At 38.6% G+C, this 9,966-nt stretch overlaps 1 protein-coding gene across 2 annotated transcripts; it reads right to left on the minus strand.

The window, feature by feature from the left end:
- Positions 1-3,444: 3,444 nt before the first annotated feature.
- Positions 3,445-9,117, minus strand: kcna1b (potassium voltage-gated channel, shaker-related subfamily, member 1b). Of its 2 annotated transcripts, none has more exons than XM_067427349.1 (2): positions 8,926-9,117; positions 3,445-8,113 (listed from the first exon to the last, which is right to left on the minus strand). In XM_067427349.1, exon 2 carries the CDS (start codon positions 7,934-7,936, stop codon positions 6,455-6,457), a length of 1,482 nt encoding a protein of 493 aa, XP_067283450.1. In that variant the 5' UTR covers positions 7,937-8,113; positions 8,926-9,117; the 3' UTR covers positions 3,445-6,454. The 2 variants fall into 2 exon arrangements, with proteins under 2 accessions (XP_067283450.1, XP_067283449.1); XM_067427348.1 differs by having other exon boundaries at positions 3,445-8,118.
- Positions 9,118-9,966: the final 849 nt, after the last annotated feature.

Genomic DNA, 9,966 nt, shown 5'->3' on the forward strand with positions numbered 1-9,966 from the left:
AGATGCTGACGCTCCAATTCACCGCCGTCCTCCCTACCACCTCCAAGTCAAGTCCTTCCCTACATCCACCCCACTACCACCAGGATGGTCCCTTACATACCTCACAGGGGGACTGCTGTACCTCTGCCTTTGTCTTCAGGCAGGATATGCAGAGTCTGGAACCTCAGATTGTGAGCTACGAACGGGGCCTATGCAAAAGTACTTTATTGCTTGCTGGGTTGTTAATAAATGGATACTTGTCACAGTATTTATTCTCCCGAGTCTTTCTGGCAAAAACTGGAAATGAAGCATAAAAGTCCAAACAAACAAGGAACATGTAACAAAGGAACAGTGTAAGACATAAATTCACACTTACTAAAATACATTTAAGTTTGTTAGATGTGAAATTGCAATTGCGAGAACTAATGTAAGAATTACAAGAAATCAAATTTCAATTATGTGAATTACAGTCGCAATTGTGATATATAATTGTGATCTCAAGAAATGTCAAAACCACAAAACATAAAGTTGTAAAATAAAATCCGAAAAATAAAACCATGTCAACCATTCCAAAACCAATCATGGCAGACTTACTAACTCTGGAACTCTCCAGATCTTCATTCTTCTTCAGGTGACATCAAAATAAAGAGTGCTAGTACACTGTCTGCCCCTCGGTAGATTCAGTGTGATAACATGAATGTGGACCACAGAAAAGGAAACCTGAGAAGATATTGAAGACTACTCTGCTGAAAAATCCATCATGACTGCTGGTCCACCAGACTATACCTGCTCTATGAGCAGTTTCCATCGGTGTAGAGGACTAATTTTCTATGGATTTTATCTGCGCTTAAAGGTTGTGAATGGAGCCATGTGTAAAGAAAGTTCAATGTTTAACAGAACATAATTAAGTTTTATCTTACAAGGTTGTGACCTAACATGTTTGTTGTCTGGCCCAGATGAGCTCTGATAACAGTATTTGGATACTGTAGGTCGAGACGAATATAGTTCCACTGCTTGAATCAAAGCCAGCCCATTGGATCGATCAATCAATTAATCAATCAATCAATCCAGTCAGGTTAGATTAGGCAAGGGGGAAGCTTAGGGGACAAAGCCCATTCACAAGGGTTTGGTTTCACAAAGATCAGCTCACTGATTTCCACCTGAACAATGGAGAAATGGAAGAGCTTTCAATAATTGAACAGACTGGTGGTGTTACGCAACAGGCCTTACGAGTGGGCTGCCAGAGAGAAGGGCAGCGAAGCAAAAGAGAGGCTGATCCAGGGGACGGGTGCCTGGGAATGCGTGGGAAGAAGGTCTGTGGAAAGATTTCAAATATAAGTGTAAAATGCTGCTATATGGACGCATCTTCATTACGGTGCTTTCTGTAGCCTTGTGATTTCACAAGTAAAGACATCCGTAAATGTGCTCTCCTCCTGCTGTGCTTCCCCATGTGCGAACATATGCCAGCATAAAAGACGCTGTATTTTTAGCCTAGTCTACAATAACTCCCAGAATGCCTGTGGTAACGAGTGTGTAGCTCTTTTACTCACTGCATTCACGTTAGGTTGTGCATCTCTGCCCGTGTGTGCGCAAGCGTACACGCTCGTTCTCCCTGTAGGCGTACAGGCCCCAGTTTTATCGTTCTGTGGCTGAATCACTAGCTCTTCACTCCCTCTCCTCTTTTCTGCCTACCTCTCCTTCTTTTTTAACTCTCATTTTTATTCTCTCTCTCTCTCTCTCTCTCTCTCTCTCTCTCTCTCTCTCTCTCTCTCTCTCTCTCTCTCTCTCTCTCTCTCTCTCTCTCTCTCTCTCTCTCTCTCTCTCTCTCTCTCTCTCTCTCTCTCTCTCCAGGTCTGTATATTTTTCCCGGCTTCTATCCTCCCACGCCAACCTCACATGCACTGAGCTCAAGGCTCTGCCAAAACCGCCCTGCTTCTTAAACCATGTGTATGCATACACACCTCAATGGAAAATGCACAACAGATCGCTTTTCAATGTAGTGGCTATTGAAGGTAGTAAAAATAGCAAGTGGGCTATTAATAGTCTTTGTATTTGCCCTTTTTTGAATATGACGCTAATTTATATATATATGTGTGTGTGTGTGTGTGTGTGTGTGTGTGTATATAGCAGAGGACTTCATCCAGATGGTGGAGGACCGGATGGCAGTGTTTTTTTGGGAACCAGACCAATATTTTTTTTCCCTTTTTCATCTCTCTCATCTCTGTCTCTCCTCATCCTTCTGTCTCCTTTTCTCTCGCCTCATCTGTCCTTACCCGCAGGTTCTGCAGCCGCTGTGACTGGCCCCCCGGAGGTATCACCTACACGCAACACTGGCCTCGAGTCATGTAGGAGGTCCGGAAGAATAAAAGGGAGGAGTCACAACAATGAAGGAAGAGAGAAGACAATGGGCCTGGAATTTCCATTGTATTTTTGTGTTTAAGCATCAGTCGCTGCAGCTTTACTTTTATTTAGTTTTATTATTATTAAAATGTACATTAATAGTTTACAGGCTCCTGTCTGCTTCTTCCCTGAACCATTAAAATCGTTACAATGAGTTCATCCAAATACTTGCTTAAAATTAGGGCATTTGACGAAAATGTCATTCCGTTTAAACCATGAAGGCAAGCCAGTGAATAATGATTTCCTGTAGCTCAACCAGTAGAGCATGGCGCTAGCAACGCCAAGGTCATGGGTTCAATTCCCAGGGAAAGCAAGAACTGACAATAATGTTTAAAAAAATGTGTACCTTGAATGCAATGTAAGTCGCTTTGGATAAAAGCGTCTGCCAAATGCATAAATGTAAATGTAATACACAAGCAATGTGCACACTAGAGTTATGCTGGTGAAGGAGTATCATTTATTACTCCCAGTCATTTATTCACTACAAAAAATGAAAGTCTAAACTGACCGAGCTTTCGCTATCTGAAGTTGCTTTAATGTGGCATGTTATCTCAGATATGATGAGAACTGAATCTACTTCAACATTTGTTGATAATATAGGAACATTGTAATTTATTTCCTTGTGTTAAACCAGCTGTTTTTGAAATGAGGAGTAATAATCTAACATTTGTATTATCCTTGCAGTGTGTCAGTAATGAGAAAATGCATCATGAAATGAATTATATATAAATTAATTGTAATAATCATTTAATAATAAAAGCAGCCTAATAATTTAATAAATTCATTGGAAATGCAAAATCTTGATATCGCCTATTGTCCGCTATTGTCAATACACAATATTTTCATCTATCGGCGCAAATATCCTCCACAACCGACTGCAAACTGCCATTCAGATATGCCTCCATTTAGTTAGCAATGCACAACTTCTATGATCCAATCAATTTCTGAGGGATGAAATACGCCACAATACGTCACAATATCGATACATGCGATAAAACATCCATTTCATGCCGACTTTAAACCTTTGAAATGGAACAGAAATAAAAACTCCTTGTTGAGGCATGATGAGGATTTTAATTTGTTTTATTTATCAATGTGAATCCTTAAAGCTTTCATGTATCCTAAAGTTTCAGTTAAAATGAATTTAGAAAAACATTCTTCAAAAACTGTTTAAAAAAAAAGTGACTGAAAATGGTCATAGTGTCATGTTTTAGAACACACCTTGTCAGCACATAAATATTTTACACATTAAATGTATGCCAACTACCAACAAATAATGAAATGATTTGATTATTTCATAACAACAACAAAAAAAGCTTTTCCCAGCATTTGCATGATTCATGTCAGAGCAACGTAAGCCCAGAGCTGCCTGCATGCATAATATCAAAGTGCTTTAGTTTCATTTATGGCATAACACTCGTATGACAAGCCCAACATGGAAACCAGGCTCTGTTTTTAGAAAAGAAGCCATTTAATACAGAAATGCTTTTGAATTCACTCGTTTATCCATGCTGAAAAATTCAGCTTTGCTGGTCACCAGCATAAGGTATGTTTTGTAATGATAACCAGCTGCAGAACCGCAGAGCCATACATCACAGGAGTCTGAGGACAGCAGTGACAGGCCTCAGACCAGTTTTAGGGTGGAGCTTATGGTGTCATTAAGGATAGGTTTAGTGGTTGGGTGGGGTTGGGCATTCGTTAAGGTTGAGCATATAGTTGCAGTGAAGGGTAGGGTTCGTGGTTGGGTTGGGATACAACCCAGCCACTAACTTCCAGCCTGGTGTTGCTGTGACATGTGGTTCTGCAGTTAGATATATTTCATGTTTTGCACCAGATAGCCCAGCACCATGGCAAATCTAAACAGCATAAACCAGCCTGTATGGAAATCATGCTGGTTTATTCTGGATTTTTCAGCAAGGATACCAAACCCTTCCATCTTTGAAAAAAATAAAACAAAAAATGATGCCAAGAAAGTTAGAAGCCTGTATGATTATGTAAATACACAAAGATTCAGAACCCTGGTTATATCGTTTATATTGTTTTATCCATTCGGTATCACAGTTGGAAGTTTGAATCTGATATACTGTTAGATAATGTATTAACAACTTTTAATCATTGCCATTTTTTGTTTCCATTTTCATAATCTACATAAATTACATGAAAAACTCTTTTTTGGTCCACTGTTTTGCATTTGTATTGTATTCTTTAACGTTTCATATAAAAGTGTGTGTTTCTCAAACTGCAGACATCTATATTCACAGTAAATAAACACCACTCTGGCATGTATTTCTTTTATACAGACAACACAATTTCTTTGTAAAAAATAGTTTTTTTAAAGAGTTTTCACCTCAGCTATTTAACTTGCTGGCAAAGCATTACAGTTGTGATGTTTAGTATTTAAGTTAATAAATGCCCCGGAGAACGAATTAAAGGGTTGTAAAACACCTATGCTGGTTAAGATGCCTACACATCGTTAGCATGGTCAAATCAACACATCATCTGTAGATCCTTTATTTTACCTTTCGTACTTTTATGTCATTCTTGCTGCGAAACCTATCAATACATAAATTCTCATTAAAGTGCATTAGATTTTAAAAGACAACATGTACACTCAAATTAAAGGTATTCTTTTTTTAGACCGCAACTCACATTGATACGGATATTGAAAGTAATGGCAGTTTTTACCTATTACAGTCCCTGATTTAGATCTTTGCGTATGATACAGCACTATTGCCGCTTTTGCTTAGCATCACTCAGAATCGTCTAATAGCTTTAAACAAAAACTGTTTACTGTTTCTAGACTTTGTTTTAATTATAGTTTTGTGGAGTCTTATTTTAAATTGAAGTGTTTCACTTCTATTGCATACTCACTTTGCCCTAACACGTTAAGCACACATGACAGGATAATTTGACTGGATATGAAGTTGTGCATTCACAAGCATATTATGCATGACCACACTGAGGTAGATCCAAAGAAACCAATGAGCAAAACACAGCCATTGCAAAAGAATACATAAAGATGAAAAACACACAACATGTTTCACACTTCTTTGAAAATGAATGCCTGATCCAGCGAGATGTACTTAATTCTATTTTATGTACAAGAATGTTGAGGGACCATGTCCTGAAATTCATTCCCAGCAGCTCTGGAATATCCCTCGACACATCACGTACGCTTAAGATTTGCAAATGTTTTACAGTAACTATTGCATGTCGAGACACTCTGTCAGTTAGAGGACTGAAGGCACTATTAAATTATTTTTTAAATAATAATTATTAAATATGCAATTATAATGTATTAAATATAATGTATATTTTAATAATAATTACAATTATTTAATGTAGATACATATACCAAATGATTAATTAAGCATAGTATTGAATATGTACATTTAAAAAGCTTTAACAAATGAAGTCATACTTTTAAAAATGTAATACTGCCTAGAACAGATTTTAAATCGTTTTTTTTTTTTTTTAAAGATGTTTAAGAAAGTTGTGCTTTAATGGGCAGTGGTTGTAGTCCAAGAGAGTCGTATACTGTCGGCTTGGCTATATGTGAGAAAGTTCATATTAATGTCATGTATTAATTAAAGCAAGATACATAGTACCATATCAAACAGACCTTAACGTTTCATAAAACATGCCATGATCTGCATAATAAATCAACATTCAGTTTGTAAATGGATTAAAGTAGCCTTAATGAGCAAATAAACAAGTACATAAATAAATTATGAACATATGGTACAAAAAAGTAATTGTTCTACATGCAAATCTAATTTTTGCAAATGAGTCCTTGAATAACTGATAACATTTTGGGATAAGGTGCATCGTAAAACGTAAAGTCATTTATATATCCAAGTACTCCATCCGATGAAGTTATTCTGTCTTTTACTTACATATTATTTGGTGTCCATAGGCATATTTTAGACTACCATTCTTCAAACTGAATCAAAGCAACTCTTGTGGACATTAGCAATGAAATAATACATTATCAGAGGCCCAGTTAAAGCATTCTGATATAAGAATTGACTACACTATGTACAGTCTTGTAATGGCCTAGAATGACACTTGAAATCTATACATCTGTGAGACGCTTCCCTTTATTTACACAGTTCTGATTCGCAACTGTGCAGTTCCCAGTTCGCAGGTTCGCCTCTCGAAAATTGTCAATGCTGTTATTGAGGTCATCATCAATCTCCATGTATTCTGATTTGCTGACGACAGACGAGCTGCGACGACTGGAGTTGGAGTCGGACGCGAGATTTGGATTGCTCACTGTGAGGAGCTGTGCCTGTTCATCACCTTCGGTTTCTCTGTGATAGAAATAGTTAAAATTGGACACAATCACAGGCACTGGAAGCGCGATCGTTAGCACTCCAGCAATGGCACAAAGAGAGCCTACTATCTTGCCCCCAATCGTAACGGGGTACATGTCTCCATACCCCACGGTTGTCATCGAAACCACTGCCCACCAGAAAGCATCTGGGATACTTGTGAAGAAGGAATCCTTCTCTTCGGCCTCGGCAAAATACACCGCGCTGGAAAACAAGATGACACCGATGAAAAGAAAAAAGATGAGAAGTCCTAGCTCACGCATGCTGGCTTTCAGAGTCTGGCCCAAGATCTGAAGCCCCTTGGAGTGTCTGGACAGCTTAAATATCCGAAACACCCTAACCAAGCGGATGACCCTGAGAATGGCAAGAGACGTGGCCTGCTCTCCTCCACCCTTCATCTCCTTTGCACTATCAGGGTCCTCTGCCAACTCCGTTCCGAGAGTTATGAAATATGGAATAATGGACACTATGTCGATCGTGTTCATCATGTTTTTGAAGAAGGCAGGTTTACTTGGGCAAGCGAAAAAACGGACAATCAACTCAAAAGAAAACCAGATGATGCAGAGTGTCTCCACAACAAAGAACGGGTCGGTAAAAATATTTGGTTTGTAGTAGAACGTGCTGTTGCCTATCACCTGGAGCCGTCCATGTGGATCCTCTTTCAACTCTGGTAAAGTCTCCAAACAAAATATGACAATAGAAATGAGAATAACCATGACAGAGACAATCGCGATCCCTCTGGCAGGGCCTGAGCTCTCGGGATACTCAAACAGCAGCCAAATCTGTCTCTGAAACTCATTCTCCGGCAGGGGGCGCTCTTCCTCACGAATAAACCCTTCATCCTCTCTAAATTTTTCCATAGCTTCTTCTCCAAGCTCATAAAACTTAATTTCTTCCGAGAACATATCCAAGGGTACGTTGACGGGTCTTCTTAACCTTCCTCCTGACTGATAGTAGTAGAGGATGGCATCGAAGCTTGGCCGGTTTCTGTCAAAGAAGTACTCGTTCCTTAAAGGGTCAAAGTAGCGCATCCTTTTTTTGGGGTTGCCTAGTAGGGTTTCGGGGAATTGGGCAAGGGTCTTGAGTTGTGTCTCAAAACGCAGCCCTGAGATGTTGATGACCACCCGCTCACAGCACTCGGGGGAATACTGTGAGTCCTGCGGTTGCCCCTGCAGAGTGGAGGACGTCTCATCTATATTATCTCCAGCAACCACCACAGTCATCCTGGAGATCAAACTCGCAGTACTGGATGACAGTGGATGTTCAGGTGGGTTGAGTACGCATCTGGCGCCCAGGAGTTTGAATAGTCAATGACCCAATAGGACATCCAGCATCATGTTCCACCAAATTTCGACCATCTCCATGTCCTATGGAGCACTGTGCCTACTTCATGTCCTCACCTAGTCTGCCAGAAAATTAAGGGGAGTAATGAGATATCACAGATGACAGAATAGAAATATGTCCTATACCCAGATAATAATAAAAAAATCACATACCTAGATTAAAAAAAGAATCCACAGGGATGCAATAAGAAATTGCTACCTATGTGTATATGTATATTTTCAATCATATTTCTTTTGGAATTCAAAAATAAAACAAAAGGTCTGTTAAAACACAAAGTTCCTTCACAATTTGCCAGTCTAAGAAGAAAAAAAATGATTTTAATCATCTTTTGCTCTGTGAATTTCTTCAGTCCGCTAGCAAGATATCACACTACAATGCATGTAACATTCTGGTTAAGACTGCACAATAATATCTAAAACAATTCTATGGATCAAATAAGATCTGATTGGGTGAAATTAATTTGTGTTGCTTGTCGAATAGAATTCCAAGCGTCCTGAAAGCAAGTTTAACCCTACAGAAGAAGTCAGAACATATTCTTTTATGAGCCAGCTATCTAGGGAACATATGCTCTTGATTTATCTGTTAAAACAAAATGTCCCACACGCACACCCATTATATCTAATTCTAATAGATATACCACAAATAAATAAATAAATAAATACTCAAACATGCAATATGGTTAGACATAGGCACCAAACATTGTAATTAATATTTTTTTTTTATTTGATTTATTTTTTAACTAGCTCTCTGCAAATATCAGGGCATTATTTGCCAATATGAATATTAGGAATTTTTTTTCCGCAGAAAATGAGAGTGATACCAAATGATGCCAATGGGGATGTTATAAAATGACTGTCTTTGTACTTACGTGGGCAGTCAGATTGAGGAACAGTGCAGGAAAGATCTGCGCAAAACCTCCTGTGTGATATTAAAAATAGATCTCACATTACAGCCTCACATTCATACAGCAAGAATCTAATACATCCACAATACACATCCTACTGCCGTCAGACAACAGCAAACTTGCAGTGCTCCTCAAGCCCGTGCAGCAGAACAGTGGAGACACAAACAGAGAGAGAGAGAGAGAGAGAGAGAGAGAGAGAGAGAGAGAGAGAGAGAGAGAGAGAGAGAGAGAGAGAGAGAGAGAGAGAGAGAGAGAGAGAAAGGGAGGGTGTGTGTGAGAGAGAGAGAGTGAGTGGGTGAGTGAGTGAGTGGATGTGTAATGCGCAATGCAGACAGACTCCAGCATGTTGCCAAATGTCCTTTTCCACACATCTGATGGGACACACTACTGCTGAAGGAGAAATTCCTGTTTAAATGGTATTTGTTTCTATCATTAGTGTGTCTTTTTGTTCACAAATTGCCATAAAAAACAGATTAACATGTACCTACTAAAAAAATTAAATATATGAATGCACTAATTTGCATGTAACCTTAAACCAGAATTCGACACTTCTGGTATTTTATTTAGAGTAAAAATGTTCATTTCATTTCAGCAGTACAAACAGTCATTTTTTGGAGCATTGAACAGACGTAATGTGCATTAAAGATGTAAACACTGTAAAAATTTGATAACATCCAAATACATTTTTTATTTTATTTAATATGATCAAGCAATCTGAAGTAATTTGCTTCCACCAACAAATGTGCATTTAAAGGTTTGGATTAGGTAACTTCCTGCACTTTCATTTTCAAACCTGTGACCTTGGCTTTGCTAGCACCGCATGATCTACTTATTTTGCTCATATTTACCTACAAATAGTGCAATAAACCAGGAATCAGGGCATTTTTGTGTTTAACTTCTCTTGACATCTGTGTCTCCAGCTGAGATGCTTAAATTAGACTGCAATTAATTCACCTGATAGTGTGTGGTTGTTGATCCTGTGGTGTTTTCAGTATTTGATTAATT

This window comes from Pseudorasbora parva, chromosome 20 (assembly GCF_024679245.1).
Source record: "Pseudorasbora parva isolate DD20220531a chromosome 20, ASM2467924v1, whole genome shotgun sequence".
Taxonomy (NCBI): domain Eukaryota; kingdom Metazoa; phylum Chordata; class Actinopteri; order Cypriniformes; family Gobionidae; genus Pseudorasbora; species Pseudorasbora parva.

Excerpts from the sequence above, each read along its gene's own strand:
- kcna1b (XM_067427349.1), bottom strand. The coding sequence starts at position 7,936 with ATGACTGTGGTGGTTGCTGGAGATAATATAGATGAGACGTCCTCCACT.